Source organism: Channa argus, chromosome 3 (genome assembly GCF_033026475.1).
Source record: "Channa argus isolate prfri chromosome 3, Channa argus male v1.0, whole genome shotgun sequence".
Lineage (NCBI taxonomy): Eukaryota > Metazoa > Chordata > Actinopteri > Anabantiformes > Channidae > Channa > Channa argus.
The window spans coordinates 19,426,808-19,445,439 of NC_090199.1; the positions used below are offsets into that span (position 1 = coordinate 19,426,808).

General features: G+C 38.5%; 1 protein-coding gene across 1 annotated transcript; it reads left to right on the plus strand.

Moving 5' to 3' along the window:
- Window positions 1-4,937: 4,937 nt before the first annotated feature.
- LOC137123627 (voltage-dependent calcium channel gamma-1 subunit-like) lies at window positions 4,938-18,425 on the plus strand. Its single transcript, XM_067497657.1, has 4 exons — window positions 4,938-5,565; window positions 11,026-11,100; window positions 16,186-16,332; window positions 16,446-18,425. Exons 1-4 carry the CDS (start codon window positions 5,328-5,330, stop codon window positions 16,676-16,678), a joined length of 693 nt encoding a protein of 230 aa, XP_067353758.1. The 5' UTR covers window positions 4,938-5,327; the 3' UTR covers window positions 16,679-18,425.
- The last annotated feature ends 207 nt before the right edge of the window (window positions 18,426-18,632 follow it).

The following is an 18,632-nucleotide window of genomic DNA, read 5'->3' on the forward strand; positions in this document are numbered from 1 at the left end:
ACAACTTCCGTTAAAAGTGACCAAGATGTGAGCCCTGAATAAAGACACATGAGAATGGGCCCACAGCAGCAGCCAGCTAGCAATTCTGATGAGCAATAGTGATCTCTGGGTCTGTTTGGTGGTGGGGGGGGTGGGGAGCAGAGGAACGGGAAAGCCAAAGGTGAGCTGTGAGACACAGTGGCTGAATTGTCTGACTCTGTCTGTATGCTGCCCGGCAGGAAGGCAGTCAGGGACCTGTGCAGGATATTTGTCTGCAACATTGTGGAGCACCCACTTATAGCGCAGGGTTTATCTAGGGTATTACGAAAAACCCAGAGGGCAAGCAACATAGAAAATGGGAAACCTTCTTCTTCTTGTTGTTTTATGGCTACTGGCAAACAACAAATTGGTGCATTACTGCCACCAGCTGAAATGGACTGTGTATCAGGATTCTAATTTACATTATTTCAAAAGAACAAGTTGTTCTTTCAGTCACATGATTGGTGAGTTCCTCCCTCAAACTGAACACAGGTGTTAACACTGTCTTAAATACATACAAATGAAATGAAATCTTAAGTTAAATTAAAATGCACAGCAACTCTTGAAAAGGATTGAAAGCCAATTAACATAAAGAGCAAATTGAAATGTCTTACCCATGTGTACTGTATACGATATGTATCTTTGCAATTGCTGGAAAATGTAAATCTTTTGAGTAGCCACCTCATTCATAGGGATGTGAATAGAAAATATAGGCTGCAACACAGCTCAACAAATCATGCATCTGAGAAAGCTAATTATGTTAGAAAACATAATTAATAAGAATTTGTATTTAATTGTTTTCTTTAATTATTGCAAGTACTTTTCATTAACACCTTTTCAAATTAAATCTGTGTTTAAATGAAAGGCTCAACAATAAATTGTCCAACTGAACTCTTCCTTTCTCTCTGCCTATTCCTTTCCCATGGGTGTCACTTATCAGATAGAACAAATTTACAGTTGTACATTGTCGCATACACATTATGTTCTCTATGCAAAGTTAAATAAATGAGACTACTGTTACCTAAACTAGGCTGAGCCTGGCTGTATTAATGCCTCTTAATCGTGCAAAGACTAAAAAAAGGCTGGAGTTAGTCAACCAAGACCACTTAAGATGGCCACACAGCAATTTAAATCATATATGTTGATCAATGACTCGTTTGACCGCGACATTGTCTGTAGAACTAAGAAGCAGCCATGACAATCTGTAATCAATGTAGCCTTGTGTCATCTGTGATTACAATCAATAAAGTTTAGTGGTGCAGGCTCTCCCCACAACCATTAGTCCACAAGATGAGTTTATTTCCCTTGGAAGACATTTGAAGCCTTCCTGAGGACTCAGACTTACACTTAAAGCTTCAGTGTTGCCATCTCAGTGCAATAACAAGTTAAAAGTTGAACCAGCCAGAGACTCTGAGGTCAGTGATTGCTGCTCATTATGTCAGTGCCGACACTAAAAAATGATGAGTTGTGAGAAGAACTGGAATCATTAAGGCTTCACTGTGGATTGTTTATTGGATTAGGGTTAGTTGAGTGTACATTGGTGCACTTCCCCTGTCGACCTCAACAAATATATACTAGACTTAGACAAACACACATGTAACACTTGTCTTTATATACTCATAAAAACCAACTGTGCGGCCAGAGTGGTGGACAACAGTGGCAGAGCAGTCTTTAGCACAAGAAAGACTGATCACAGCTTCCACATTTTTGTCACACTTTGTTGCAGCTTACAGAGGTTGCAGCCCAAGGTGCATAATTGTGTAGGAGCTAGATGTCACTTTTAACCTGTGTGTAAAAAAATAGAAATTTTGATAATGCTTTAGATTAAAGCGAACTTACTGTGTTTTTATTAGTAACATCAGTACCTCCAGAGAACCTATGGATACATATTTGTTGTTACTTGATAACAACAAGCAAACTTTGTTACTAATACATACACAGTTAGTTCACTGTACTTACCCTGTAAGTCACAGGCTATAATCTAAAGTGTTACAGAAATGTTCACCCTATTTCTGTCATTAACTGACACATCTTCTGATTGCAAACTGTATCCAATCACTAAACCCCTCCTGCTAAGGTTTTTCTATCAGTCAGTCCAGTGAATGTAATGATAATGTTTTGACGTAGTTTTTCTAATTATTTTAAGTAAGTTATAAAGTGAAATGAAAGCAACAATGTTAGTACCTTTAATTGCAACTGAAGTTGTTGCGCAGGTATGTTTATGTCTAAGGAGAGATTTTCCCGAAATTCAAATTCAACAAAACATCTGCCAAAGATACTGTTTTTCAGTGATGATATTTTGGGCAAAAGCAATTCAATGCCTTGAATACATTTGTCGTATACAAAGAAATAAAAATAAGTAGGTTGGGGTTTTTTTTATTGTTAAATCAAAACATAGGACAACAAGAGAGTGGTTAGTTTGTCATTTCTGCTTCTGTCAGTCGAATCTGTCAATTTTGTACACTGTAGACTTTTTTACCCATTTTTCATATGTGCTCTCCCTCTTTGAGCATGTGCCCCACTCTAGTTGCTCCATGTTAAAATGTCCGGGTATGTTTCTGACCCGAGCTCTAATCCTCTCCCCAACCTACACCTACAGTAATTCTAGCCTTTATAAACTGTCTTTATGTCCATGACTTCTCAATGTCTTGCACTGGATGTAAATAGCAATTATTAAAACATTTAATTATAAATTACATTGGCTGCAAGAAACAATAATTGGCATTATTCACTGATGTGTCAGTTGCCTTTATAATTAAGTTTTTGGGCAAAAGAAGTTTTTAAAAAATGAACAGTTTTCCCTGATAAATGAATTAAACAGGTAACTAGTTATCAAAATTGGCAATTTGAATGAACAGCTAATAATTTCAGACATACCACGCACCAAGTTGTAATATAAAAATTAAACAACAAATGTTTAAAGAAATGTTTTGTTCTGATGCTTTCTTGGCCTCACCCAACATGAACTTTGACTCATCAACCAGTCAGAAATATACTTGCTTTAAATCATGGTTACAAAGTATTTACAGGATTCAGCCCTTAAAACCAGAATAGATTGGTATGGGGTTGTAAGTATATTTGGATCAAGCACAGCTGCAAAGCCATGGCCATGATGTTTCATACTGGGATTTCTTTTCCCAAAAATAAGGACGGGATATCTGCAGATACTGATAACCAGAGTGTCATGTCATTTCTCTTTATGAATGTCTAAACAACAATCAAAGTCAATCATCAAATCAGAAGGCAAACACGCTGTAAACATAGATAGACTGATTAACATTATTAATATTTTTATCAATAACTCCTGCTGAAAACAAGAGAAATTTAGAACTGAAGATGGTGACACTCCTCTGACAGTAAAGAGACAAAACATACTGACATTTATGCTGTGGAAAGTATTATCTAATTTTGGAGAATAATAAACGTAGTTGTCACTTATCATAGCCCAACCTTTCTTCTAGCCATGATTTTGGACAGATTAATGTTGGCTCAGGGCAGCTTCATAATGAGTCCATGAAGCATCACCACCACAAGTAGCTGATCAGGTTTTGAATGTTTTCCACTTTAATCCAATTTTCTAAATGACCTATTTAAATGTGAAAACAAAAGGCACAATTGCATTAATGGCCCATGTATCCGTTAGATTGGATCAATACTGGCTTGTTGGGCAAATGACTGATTATTATAATGAACACTTGGGATGCATTCACTTGCAATTTTATGTCCACATTCTGTTGGTGCTTTACTGCATGTTGTTCTGACAAACTAGACTTGTTTGAACCCTCAAGGTTTATTTTTATGATAGAACTAGTTCAAGTTGTCAGGTCTCCATATTTCAACATGCAGAATTGTAGAAAATGCGAATTGAACAGTGTTGTTTCATTGAGGACCTGATAAAGGATCTGTGAAAGTACCACAGTGCCTTCTGGGACATAAGTGGGTGCAGCTGGAGATTTTTCAAGCAGGGACTTCACTCGTAAATATGTTATCTTGTTGTGCATGTGTAGGTTTGCAGGTTATTTCTCAAGTTCTACTTTTGTTTCCATGAGGACTTTTTGACTTTCAAGGGTGCCTGGGCTCACACCAAGGGGAAGTGGGTCACAATTGTTATAAAGAGACTTAAAGTGGGCCAAGGCTGAAAAAAAGATAAATGGAGAGGTACCAAAGAGATTTACTGTGGGGGACTTATCAAAGCGATTAGCACACATTTGGCCTTTTGCCAAAGAAAAAAGTAAAACTTTTTGTCTCTTCATTATTTTATATATATATATATATATATATATATATATATATATATATATATATATATATATATATATATATATATATATATATATATATATACCACTTTTGTGGTATATATACCACTTTTGAACACTTTTGTGACCACTTTGTGTTTGTCAACAAACCAAATTATAGAGGAGATTGTGTGACACTGACATTCATGTCTGGCCACTGGTCTCTCCAACTTACATTCCAACTTACATGTTAGATTTAGTGAGATTTATGCTCATATTTATAAATTATATGTTTTTGGACAGACCACAACACATATTAAGTGACAGGAAGAAAAGCAGGATTCTTCCATCTAAGTAACTCTTCTGTGCAGCCCAACAGATGCAGACTGGTCTGTATAAACACATCCACTTATTCCTTATACATAGTTTACAGAAACAGAGGCAGTGAAAACACAGCCACTGCAGATGGCTGCAAACTAGAAGTGGGAGAAACATTGCTCACAAATCATCTTGAAAGTTTGTGTGTGAATCTGTTTGTCGTAGCAGGGTCCACATTCCCACCCAATGGCACTGTAACCCGATAGGCAGGCAAACTAACAACTTGACTCACCGTTCACATTTATAGCATCCAACCCCGCCAGCAAAACACGTAGATACACACGGGGCAGCCCCCACACCCACTGCCCACTATAGCAGACAGTTGGTTTGGTCATCATCTTTCCTGATCTACCTCAACAGCTGTAAGTCTAAACTTGCAGGCTCTCAGCTGTGCAGCAACTCATACTCAGCAAGGAAAAGGGGGACTTGAAACTAGGGCAGGAGCAGTCTGGCCCCTTTCCTTTCGAACCAGAGGCACAGATTTGCAACAAGGGGCGAGAAGACACTAGTCTTAGACAGCGAGTGAAAAAGAGAAGACACATTCTGGGAAGCTTGCTGCAGTCACTGAGGACAGAAGCCCCTGGGACATAGACAAGTGTGTCCACACTGCAGAACATCCAACTTTCTCCTTTTTTTTTCATTATAGAGGGATAAAAAAAAATATCAGGGGAAGACATTTTATCACCTGGAACCATGCACAAGCGCACAAAAATAAAGATTGCCATCTTCGTGCTAGTGTTGGGTATGGCTTGCATGTTCACAGCGGTGGTAACGGACCACTGGGCAGTGCTCAGCCCGCAGGTGGAGAAGGTCAATGTGACCTGTGAGGCGGCCCACTTCGGCCTGTGGCGGCTGTGCAAGAAACATATTTACATGAGCTCGGAAAATTACGTGGAGGGGCACGGGTGCGGACCCATCAGCCTGCCAGGAGGTAAGAAAGCAAAAGCCTTCTTTTTCTGCACCTGGTAGTCAAATTTACAGCAAAGCATTTAGCTTTTTGTCTTTGTGCCACTTTTATCCAAAGGTGCTAATCTATACTGTTTTATGTTTGTCTGTGACTGTGAGGTGTCTCTGTGTAACCCAGCCCAGTGCTGATGAGTTATGAGGCTACTAAGAATAGAGGTTCTGATGCAGGATCACTAGAGATGTCATATGATATTAAAAAATTCGCTGTGAAATGTATATTCTAAGTTGCATGCATATATTCAGGAACAGACACAACTTAATTTGATTAGCCTTGAAAACATACACTTATAGAAAGATATTTATCAATGCATTCTATCAATGCCTTGATGTAACAAAAGGATTAATTTCTAAATTTTAATTTTTAACGTTTAAGCTATCCTGTTTGAATCTCCAAATCCCCTGCTGAAAACTGAATGGCGATTCATGCTGCCCCTCCTTTGAAGCAAAAAGAAATAGTAGAAACAACAGCCATGCAGACCAGGCTTCATGACAAGGCCTCGAGAGGATGCCTTAGTTATTAGTTATAAAGAAAACCTTTTTTAGACCTCAGCTTATATTTGCCCAAGCATGAGACGTGGAGTCCCACAGGCTGCAGGCTTTCACTAACCCAACATTAAACACTACAACAGCTGATCCTACAGACCGGTGCCTCCTCTCTGTGTAAAAATGTGTTTATTTGTGAAGCCAGCTGACACAGAGCACACAGACTTATGATACAACATGAGTTCCTGACTGGACCTGTCACATAGAGACGTGTTAAGTGAGGTGAAATTACTGTAAGACACCTTCCTTATTGATAGAGTATAACAGAGTATAACAGTGTTTAAACAAGAAGTGAGGGTTCTCCAGCTCACTTAAATATTTTCATCAGTAGCATTAGTAGACATTTTAAAGGTAAGCTTTCTATTTATTTCAAATATTTATTATTTAAACTTTCAACAAGGTAGGTATTTCAGTCAGCACACAGAGGGTCAGCAGAATAAATTCTACTCCACTCTTTTAACTAGTAACTCCACTATTGTATTGTAGCTTTTAACTCCACTATACATGTATGCATCTTCATTTGGCAGCTTCTCTCTAAAGCTATGTATAATGTAGACCAAGTACAAGTATTATCTGACAAAATAACTACTGTGATTTGCACATTTTACTTTACATACAAAACACATAGTCAGATATGAGGCATAACTGCAGATTAAATCACCCAGTCTACAGTGTGAGATTGGGTTGTAATCTGTCAGCAGTTTACATTTCAAACATTCATATTGTAACATATTGTAACACTACTGCAACTTATAACATTTATTTTAAATGCAAACATTTCATTTCTATTGGAGTATGTTTCCTCTGTGGTACAGTATTAATACTCTTGAGCAAACAACCTGAAAACTTATTCCACCACACCCCTTAGTAATGCTGAGATAACATGGTCAGCTAATAGATCATAATGTCCTAACAGGGGCTCACCTTGCTATGAATGTCTGAAAATAAACTGTAATTGAATAAAAGGGGTGAGCAGTTTTTCTCTAGCAGTGACTCACATCTCGATGAAATTACATGACTTATCTGTAGAGTGAGTGATGGTCAACAGTTATCTGAGAAGCAATTATCTGATTGTTGATGGTTATTTGATGCTGCACATCATATTAGATAAACCAAGCTGGGACTTCTCGGCAAATTTGACCAACTCACAAAGCTGAAAAAAAAAAACTAAAACCAAAATATGTCTGGACTGATGGTGGCTGTTGTACATTTGGGAATCCCAGACATTGCCTGTAATTCATGACCAACCCAGTAGCAGATGAACTGCCTGAGGGCAGACATGTGCTGAATGTGCTAAGTAAGCTTAACCCACCTAGACACCCAGGTGGGAATTCTTCAGATTGTGAAAACAGGTGGCAAATGATTATAACAACTGAACCTTTATTTGCAAATGTTAATTTCAGCAAAACATTGTATAATATTAAGAAGCCATACCTTCTTTTTTTTGGTACTTTTCACCAACAAATGGTCAACAACAGTACATGTGATTAGTGATTCCAACCTGGGCAGCGTTAATTTAAAAAGTAAATCTAGTGCTTGTTCCATTAGACCCTGGATGCTTCTCTCAGCCCTGTATTTGGAGAGGAACATTATTGTTTATCATACCGACACATCTACAAAGATGTGTCAAACTCTGATTGAAAGCAGGACTTAAAGAGTCTGTGAGGAGGTCCTGTTAATGAAAGAGACACTCATCTGAAAAATTTGGGCTCCGTTGCTGTTTAGGTTGACTGCTGACGAAGATCAGATGGGTAATTCATTCATGTTAAGGAAAATGTGTGTATATTAAGAGGTGGTTCTAATATTTTGGCACTTTCATTTATTTTAAAATTTAAACATTTCCACCAGCTAATAAAACACACTCTAGTATGATTTCACCACCCACTTTGAGTTCAATAACAAACACATAGTAGAATTATCAACTTTTTGACAATACAACTCATAGCAGAGCTGCTGTATTGTACAAGTGTACCTAATAAAATGGCCTGCCAAGGTATGTTGCATTAGCTCCAAGAAAGAAAGAAAGAAAGTGATAACCAATTCTAAATTTACCTATAGGTAGGTGCCATAAAAACACTTTTCATACTGGCTTTTCTAAAATGCTGCACAATGTAAATAAACCAGTGAAGTTCCTCCATGTTGCCCATCCTGCATTTCATTTTCAAAGCAAACACTGCAAATTCTCTCTGTGGTTATAGCAAACAAAGTCTGGCGATCACTATGCATCTGCCGTGGTTCCAGATACAGAAAAATAGTGCTATTTCACAAACTGCTCTGCAAGCAGTTGTTACAGTTTTAAATAGAGGCCACGTAAATGCTCAGCTGTCTTGGGTGGAAGCTGTTAGGGTCAAGTGTTCTAAGGGCAGCGTTCCTCTGAGTGACGGGGACGTCTGGTGGAACCAGGCATAGCTCCACGGCCTGTCCCACCAAACTATTCCCACTAGACCTTCCTGCATATTCACATCTCTGTACAGACCACATAGCCACTCAAATTACTTTACACTCCCTGGGGATTGGATCCACATTCCAAAAAGCAAGTGGAACCACTGGTATTTTGCCTTTATAGGCTCACAACTTACAGCAATGCAGGGATAGGCATCATATTTGGGGAAGGGGAATTCCCACTGATGTCTTCAGCACTAACATAGATGTGTCCTTTAACTGCTCTAGCTGACTCAACCTACAGATTATTTAAAGTAACAATACTTTATATGCTCATATAAAAATTTCCAGGTTACAGATGTCAAACAGCACAGACTAGCAGGATGCGGACCAACGACAAGAGGAACTGTGGGGCACGCGTAAGATGTTTGTCTGTGGCAACATGCTCCCACCGATGAATACAGATTAATTTATGACCACCAGCTCGTCCTTATATTGTACTTGAAGCTTGCACTCTAAAGATGGAACAAAAACATTTAGTTAGACTCTACACATCAAGTAGTTTGTCAAAATAGAGCTGCCTGATACTGATAATGAGCTCAAAGCACCAACATGAAGGTTGATAAATGCTGAGTGGCTCCACTTAAACATACATAACAAACCAGATTTGCATCTAAGAGCCACTTGCCTCACTGGGAGTTCTTACACTGTTCAACCCGGGACCTTAAAAAAGAAACCTTATCTCACCCAGAGACCATGTTTACTGCTGTTGACAGAGTTGCCTCCTGTTACAGAAAAGGGATGAAGTAGATTGAGGGGTGGATTAACATTCTTATAACAACGTAAATATTCATGGCCAGGGGAAACTATGTTTAAATGTATTTCTCTCAGTCTCTTACAGAGACTCTAACACATCCTCATACAGTATGTGTCTTCTACGCCAAAACATACTGGAGCTTGTTGCTAAGTAACAACCTCTGTATTTTTATTTTTTATTTTATTTTGATAGCCAGCCCCTGTCCTCATTCATAAAAACATCTTTCTTTTTTTGTATGTGGGCCCACACAATATGGCACACAGCAATAAAAGCTTGTAATTTCAAAGGGGAGTGGGTGTGTAAACATTGCAACATTGAATTGGCTTGGCAAATAATGATTGAGAGATACTGTTTTTGCCTATTATATTAAATTATGTGATACTCCCTTTCCAGGCCACCTGACATCCCTTTTATCTTATTTTCATGGTTTTCAGGATGCACAGGGAAATTATCTACCTTCCCAACATGAGTCATTGGGCTCTGATTGTGATATGATTCATTACTACACAAGATATTTCTACATCTAAGTATTTCACTGATGTCCTATAGTGAGACTGTATAGCAATGAGGATTAGGGGAGGCCTCATAACTTGAGCAAAATCATTTAAGCACATGTGACTTTGGATAAGATTAAGGTACATGCTGGTTTGAAATTACATACATAAACTTTCTCACTGTCTGCAAATATGATCATTTGAACCAGTGACGCCTCCTTTTAATGCCAAGAAGTGTGAGCTGCTTTGTTTATGCCCCCATTTTTAACCATCTATGCATTTTTTTTTTACTCTCTGTGTTTCATGTGGCAAGAATTAAGTAAAAAATTAGCAAGATTTGACAGGAGACTAAGCCTGTTTCTACATTAAATGGGTTTTTTTCATACTTGGCAAAGCATCACACTGTTTACTCTACCAAACAACTCTGTGATCACGTACATAGAGCAGCCTGGCTTTATTTGTGCAAATCCCCAAGGTTTAACACCTCGTCTGCCCAAGAAAAATTGAATGTGATGTCTGCTGTAACAGTTTTTACTTTGAAAGTCAAACGGCACAAAGCAAACCAAGACCCTGCTTGATATTGTGCAGCCGTTTTAGTAGGAATATTATCCTGAGGGGTGTCAGTTTGCACTTCAACTGAAGTATCATATTCACACAGTATACCAAAGCAGGTGTATAGTCACTGGCACAAAAACTATCTGGGGCAACGCTTGAACAGAGGTGTGAAATGTTCAGGGGTGCGAGAAAAAGAGTTTAACATAATGTAAGCTTATTTTGTTAAATAAGAATATATTTTTAAAACACAGAGCACGTGTTGAAGGAAAAAGACTGTGGGAATTAGGCTTGACAAGCCAGTAAAAGCAAACAAAAGCTGCCAGTCACATGACAAGGTGAAGCAACGTTGTTAAAGATGTGGCTTATTTGCCAGCAGAAAATGTGGCTGGACAACACAGCATGGTTCCTTCGATTGGGATTAGCAGAGCTAGTATGAAATTTAATTTACGAGACCCAGTTACATTAAACTGTTGTATCCATTCAAATTTTATTTCAGTGTTCAAGTCAGCATGTGAACAAGCCACTAAATCACAATCTAATAAATACAAGAACGTGTTGTGCAGCCCTTAAGTGACCCAACCTCAGTTAATGCAGGTTTCACTTTGATCTAAATCTGTCTTTTTTCTTTTCACAGAGGAAAACTGCACTTACTTCAGGCACTTCACTCCAGGGCAGGATGCTGAGATATTTGAATATAAAACACAAAAAGGTATGTTCCTGTTACTGGTTCACTTACAGCAGGTACTTCCTGTCTGAAAATGAAAAGAGGAGAGATTCACTTGTGAAGTCATTCTGTAAATATGTGTTCCTTGGGACATTAGGACATCCCAGTCTGTATGAAGTTCCACATCAAACGGCCTGCATCCCAAAGACCCAATCCCCCCATCACCTGCTGCTCTCTGTGGGCTTGTATTTTCATTCATGTTTCACTTCTGACCAGAGCACAGTAGGTGTATTTGAGTGGTCGTCAATGACAAAACCTCTTATCAGAGCCCTGAGTGGAAGACATTTAGGTTTCCCTCTGCTTTTTCAAAGCCTCTGTCAAACTGGGGCTAAACGTCAATGTGCTGAACAGGTCACAAGTGTCAGCACTTCATGTCATGGGAAATGGAAAGACAACTGGACAGGCTGCATGTTAACATAATGAGGGTGTGATGACAATAGATAGAAAGGGCAAGCTGCAAACAAATCAATGAAGTATTCCCCGAGAATTGGATCCATCCTGCCAAAATATCTCATCTGCAACATCTAGCTTTTGTGACTACAGCATTATTGATCTTTGTTATGGTTGTGTTTAAGAACTCATAACACAGTTAAAGTTAGGCGGAGATTATGGTCTACATAAGAAAATGCAACAATAGTTTCACACAGAGTTTGTTTAAAATATGCTTTCAACCAATATTCAACTTTTATTAAGCTGAAACAACGTGCTTTTGTTACCTCAACCTACACACACAGCACTCTGGAGTCAGTGTAATGAAGGATGCCAGTCCTCCAGTGCTACACACCGTCATTGGAACTGGTTTTTAACGATTAAATGTTGCACTTCATTCATTCAAAAAACAATCATGGTAACATATCATTCACTGATTGGGGCTATTATGCCACACACACCTCAGACTTGACACTGAAGTTTATAACACAGAGTCATTAATTATGAAATAACTATACACAATTTGCTGATTTATTTACAGGTATTATGTTGAATGATAGAGCACTGGTTTCAAAAGAAAACTTGACTTAAAATCCTACTTTTATTATTAAACTGTGGAATTCATTTGCTTAAATGTAATAAATAACAGAACAGTTTAATTTATAGCCGAAGGTCTTCATCTCGTGTCTCTCAGCTGATCAGAACAGAATTTAATTTAGACTGTTTTTGGTTATTTACTAATAACTAAATTACTAAGTTAGACCTGAAGACATTTTTGCCTCAGAGTTTGCAGCCTACATGTTTCTCTCCCCTGATTTATAGGCTGGTCCTGCTGATTTCCTTCCCCATCTTTTTCTTTAAATCTTTAATTTGCACATTTCCTTTATCCATATTCCCACCGTTGCATTCTGACTTTCTTCCTCACTTCTGTTTCTTCGTGCCTTCATTTATTCTAAAATGTTAAAAATCCTCTCAATTTTTAGTGTTACTTACATTATCTGTCGATTAACAATTTAATATGTGAAGTTAATAACCTAAACTATAAAGCAGCTGCAACATGAGGTAACCATAACATTAATCACATTAGGGCTCATAATTAAATCCTTACTTAATGGCTGAGTGTGTGTGTTATGACAGTTTCTCCATGTTAACAAGATGCAATGATCCTGAAACGGAGATGTAATGTTCCAATAAACGAGCTAATTTGTAGAAGAAATTGAGTGAGGAAACTCAGTTTTAGCACAAGTCCACAGCCCTCGGGTGGTTGAGAAAAAAACGGTCATTTCTGCCCACACCATAGCTTTTCAGAAACAGAGCCTACAGATGATATATTTCACTTTCTCTGGTGTGTTAATGTGCTTTAGTCATTTTTGTTATGTTGATAGATTTTGATGCACTATATATTAATGTTTCTTGAAGCGGTAACTGTTTCAGTCACCAGCTGGGGGGTCATAGTTCACTCAGTACAGTAACAGTGTGTACTGACAGGAAACTGACTACAGTTTGCATATGGTGCCTTAGGAGATGTGTAAGGAATGTACTGTACAGTATAGTACACATTTCATAGCTGTGTTTGTCCCTGCCCCCACTACTTCCATCTTCCATCCTTTCCATCATTTTTTCAGTGACCTTCTAATAGTTATACTGAGTCCACGTTTATGCATGCTGTATGACAGATCTCCCATGTACTGTGTTAGGGGCACGGGCACATGTGGAGCACTGTCAGACCCTATTATTTGTATGTGTTGGAGCTTGTACATGAAGTTGTTTACTAATGCCTCCATTCTTGGGTACCCCTCCCCCATCCTCCAACACACACATGCAGCATCTCAGGGCTGATGGCCAGCCCTTGAGAGACACACTGCAAATTTGTTGAAACAACTGCAGCCCCTACTGAAGTTCCCTTCGATGTTATACCGATGTTATACCATGGTGCATGAGGGTGAACAAAGTATTAGTTTTTCACCACAGGAATTAAAGCAAGAATGTTATCTTTCATTGGGGTCCTGCCAATAAAATATAAATGTAAGTGTGGGATAATGAAAATGTTGCAAAGTCTAGACCACTGCAGAATCCTGTCAGATACTAAAAGTCTAGATTTTGATTTTGGATTTGTATTTTCGATTAAAAGTCGAAACAAAGTGGGAAGGCAGCACATAAATGGAAGAAGGATAATAATAGTGATCCTCCAGCTTCTATTAAACACCTTATGTCCTCCTTCCAGACGGCATTAAAGTGGGCAAAAGTCTGTTTTTTTTTCTCAGGTAAATGTCAAACATAACCATAGCACGAGAACTCTTTGTGATCGGTCCCTCGCCTAGTCAGACAGTAGAATGCAAAGACTTTTATGATTATTTTCACAAAGAGACAGTGAAGATTTGGGAGCTTGATGCTGTAGCATGCTCATCTTTAGCACTAACTTATCTTAGTGAAATCTGTCTGTCTGCATTCCCACCTGCCTATTAAAACCATCGTTTCAGTCAGTGGGTCCTGATATATTAAATATCATCAAGTGCACAGTCTTATTTTAAACATGTGACTGTTTACCCTCTCTTAAAAACCTCTTAAACCTACTTTGGATCTCTCTTCTTAGGCAAATATAAATTTCTATTTAAGGATTTACAGAAACATTTTTTCCAAAAAATCAATCTTGGAAAAATTATAGACACAACATTGATTTTTGCTGATCAACTGATGATACGTAGCTGTATGTCACGAAAAGGCATGCTTGTATCTACTCTAGACTAGACTACTGCAATGCTCTTTATTCCAGTATCAGCAAGAGCAACTGATACAAAACCGTGCTGCCAGGCTCGTAACATGCTCTGAGAGAAGTGGCCACGTCAACCTGTCAGTTATAGAATGGTCTTTAGGATCTGAAAGCTAGTGTTTAAAAGCTCTGAATGGCCAATCCCCTGCTTATGTATGTTAAATCTTTCTGTAATTTTTATAATTTTAGTAATTTTACTGTGAATATTGGTTGTTGTAAAGCACTTTGTAACTGTTGAAAGTTGCTATATACATAAAATTATAATAACACACATAAAAGCAATCGATTTTGCCTTAGAGAGATCAACATATCCAACAAAAATCAAGTTGTAATAATGTATAGAATGCTGTGACTTCAACTTCGGATACTGGCCTGAATAAAGTGTCATAAAACTGCTCTTTTTCTGGGGTAGAGGCTTTCATCACATGCTAATTTCATATTTCTTAGCACTGAGGAACCTTTCATCATTTCAACCTCAGTATGACAGATATTTTCATAAACTTTGTTTTTTCAAACTCTATGTAAAAAAAAAAAATAAATATAATAAAAAAAAATATATAATATGTGTTAAGGGTGTGGTCCATCCTCCCCTGCCGGGAGATGAAGTTCTCTCTCTCCCCCAAAAGAGAGTCTCTCCCCTGGGCATGATTCACCGAGGAACAGGAGGCAGATCAAAGGCCCTGCATCCTATCCAACTCTCTGTTAAAAAAACAAAAAACAAACAAGCAGCTGCTGTTCCTGTTGCAAAACTAAATCTGTAAATGGAAAGTACTGAAGTATATTAATCTAGTGCATTTTATTTGAGGATAATAAGAAAGCAAAGTGTCCGGAGAGAAAATGTAGTAGCTCCTTCAGATGTATATACTGTAAGTACTAGATAGCTGAGTGGTGTAGGGTTCACCAGGTGCCATACCTTCAGCAGGTAAAATGAGCAAGAGGGATTGTGAGTCTGGACAATGATTTTCAGGTATGCAGGTGGCATTTAGCTGACCACTCTGTACGATGTCAGAGCTTTGAACCTGGTGTGGGCGGCCACTGGTAGCCAGTGCAGAGATCTGAACAATTGGTTTACTTGTTTTCTTTCTGGCTATTCAAAAATGGGACTTGCCGCTACATTTTAATCATCTTCAAACATTTGATGTCAAGTATAGAATGTCAGCCGTCAAGGACAAGACTAGTGTCTGCACGAGGAGTTGGGTACACTATTCAGAAGGTGGATATGAGCTTTGGCATGAGTTTTTGCGTGGGTCTGAAGCTTTTTGCATATCTGTGTGATGGAAGAGATTTGGTCAGTAAAGTGTTGCTGGTGATCAATGATGGACCCTGGATTTTTGGCAAACCTTGTGGGGACAATCAATGAAAATCCTAAATTAATGCTGATTGAGATGTATTGAAGCTCTGGCTGGGAACACCTGCACTTGAGCTGAGGATGTTTTTCTCTCATCCATGAATGGCTCCACTGTCTCATCACAAATCTCTTGCCTGTCTCTGGCAGAGGAGTCGTCTGGTGGAAAGGACAGGAAAAGCTGTGTGTCACTGCTGTAGTGCTGACGGAAAAAGCCACATAGGTGGATGATAAACCCAGAGGGGAAAAGAAGAGGGGTGAGCCGAGAACAGAGCGCTGGGGCAAACCAGTGAGACAGTAACAATGACAGGTGGCTATTGCCCTTTCCAAGAAACTGCACCTCATAGGTTTGCTCAGATAGGTAGGACATGAACAGGCTGAGAACTGTACCAATAATGTCCAGCTCCAAGATTGCAGAGATTGCATCTGATGGCCAAATGTGTTTATATATATAAATAGGAGCAGGAGGTGGATCTTCAAATATTTGATGTTGTAATTCCAGAACTTTTGTTTTTTTCATTTCCAGAATACAACATCTCTGCTGCAGCCATCTCCATCTTCAGTCTGGCCTTCATGATCCTTGGGTCCCTGTGTTTGCTGGGATCATGTACTGGTAAAGGCAAAGGCAGAGACTATCTCCTCAAACCTGCTGGCATGTTCTTTGCATTTGCAGGTAGGCTTAGTTAACCAACAAATATAATAATCCCTGCTGAATTTCAAGCCTGGAATTGGCAATGAATAGGTTATGTTACATATTTCATGTTTACACGTGCATCCCCTTCCCAGGTCTCTGCTGCTTCATCACACTAGAGGTGATGCGACAGTCTGTCAAACGAATGATAGAGAGTGAGGAAACGATCTGGATCGAATACAGCTATGGCTGGTCCTTCGCTTGTGCCTGCTCTGGGTTCATCTTTCTATTTCTCACTGGCATTGCCCTCCTGGTCATTTCCATGCCCCAGATGCCCAGGAATCCATGGGAGACCTGCATGGATGCTGAGCCGGATCAAGAGGGGTGATAGGTAGACAGACAAAGCACTGCAAGATGAGAGTGACTGTGCCTTTTGTTTTGAGTACAAATGCTAGATTCATTTCAAGAACAGGAACTGGCCAAAACAGGGTAAGGATGACAGACAGTGGTCTCTGGTGTAGATGGACTATAGCTTGATGGTAAATTTATTTTGCAGCCTTCTGTCAGAGATCTAAAAGTTTTGCCCTTTCCTGTATATCCCATACACCCAGAGTATAAATAAAAAAGGCCTCTCCAACACTTTTGCGCTCTTTGTACCTTTGTGGTGGAGACCTTTGGTCAAATCTGTCCTATGGATTGAAACCCATCGTATTTCTCAGTATGATCAGACCTAGGCCACAAAGCATTTGCAGATATGCGACACAGAATGTTAACGTTTCCCCTCATCATTTACAACTCATCCTTCTCATTTGGCAAATACTAAAAACATGTTACATTAATCATGGTCTTCTTTAGTCTCCTGTGTCATCATCATGCACACTTTAAGTATTACAATGTCTTCGGTTTTCGAACATTAGAAACATTACATTTCGACACAGAAGTTACTTAATTATATTAACTGCATCATGTATTATATCTTGTACATATCTAATATTCTACGCATTTTTGTATGCCCTTGCTCAACGAATCACTCACTTACAATAAATTTTAAGTAAGACAAATCAAGATCTATATGTAAAGTTGTATATTTCTAATGAACCTTTTAAATAAGAACTTTGTGGGTAAAGGATTTAGAGCTGTAGCAGAGAGCAGATTTATGTGTGCATGGCAGACTGAATGCTAAACACCCCCACAGTCACTGCAGAGCACTGACGTGCTGGAAAAGGTTCAGTTCTAGCAGGTGCACATACTAGGCCTTTTACTTTTTGCTGACAACTCCCAAACCAAATGGAAACAAAAAAATCTCTGTTCATTTTTGATGAGCTGTTTGATACTTCTAAAATAATTGCATTTGCCTATATTTCTGCATGTTTGGTGCATCAAATAACTGTACAGAGAACATAACCCTTCATACGTTCATAATCTGTAGTTGCAAAAAGTGTCATTAAACTTTATTGTAGTGTAAAAAACATGCTGCTATTTTAGAAAGGGCGGTTTTTGACCATTTAAATTATGCAAACGCATGCAGTATGAAAAGGGATTATGACATAGCTTTTTTTATCCAGCAAATATCGCAGAAAAGCAATGTTCCACTGCAAGTGGGTTATGTTTTAATTACAACTGCAGTATTAATTCTTTTCATGTGACTGACTAGTTTGAGACTGACTAGTGTTGTATCATATTTGTCAACAGATGTGTTTATGCTTTGGCATAATTTAACATTCTAGGGGTTAATGCATCCAAACTTTTTCTGCAAAATCTGGTAGTCAAAGTGACTCAGAGTACTCTTATTTGTGAGAGCTGCATTCATCCATGATATCTTCAGGGCAAAAGTCAATTTAGTATAGTTACTTTCTAAACTTATTTGTTCTGTCTTTTGCTTGACTGAATGTCACTCTTTGAACATTTTTATGAAAAAGATGCAAAAAATGTAACAAAAAGAACCAACAGCAGTTAAATTAACCTGCTATTGACATGAACTTTCTATATTCTTATATTCTTGTCTTTTTCATTGAACATCGCATGCAATGAGACAACTTTTGGAATGTAATAGATTGTGTGCGTTTGTGTGTGTGAGGGAGTGTGTTATAAGCTGTAACTTTGTAATCAAAATTAAATCTTCATAAGCTTTGGAACAGTGTGTCTGGTTTGCTTCCATGTACCAGAGCAAAATGGGTTCACACTTCACAGGTGTGAAAAAGAAAGGAGAAGCTGTTGGTGGTGTCACCATTTGTCTGTTTTCCAGGTAGATGTTGTGTTAGAAATAAATATGGGAAATTTAAATGTGTATTGCAAAGAGAACATTAAATATTGTTTCAAATACTGTATAACATCTACTGTTT

Excerpts from the sequence above, each read along its gene's own strand:
- LOC137123627 (XM_067497657.1), top strand. The coding sequence starts at position 5,328 with ATGCACAAGCGCACAAAAATAAAGATTGCCATCTTCGTGCTAGTGTTG. Across the intron at positions 5,566-11,025 it reads ACCCATCAGCCTGCCAGGAG|AGGAAAACTGCACTTACTTC; the intron begins GTAAGAAAGCAA and ends TTCTTTTCACAG. Across the intron at positions 16,333-16,445 it reads CATGTTCTTTGCATTTGCAG|GTCTCTGCTGCTTCATCACA; the intron begins GTAGGCTTAGTT and ends TCCCCTTCCCAG.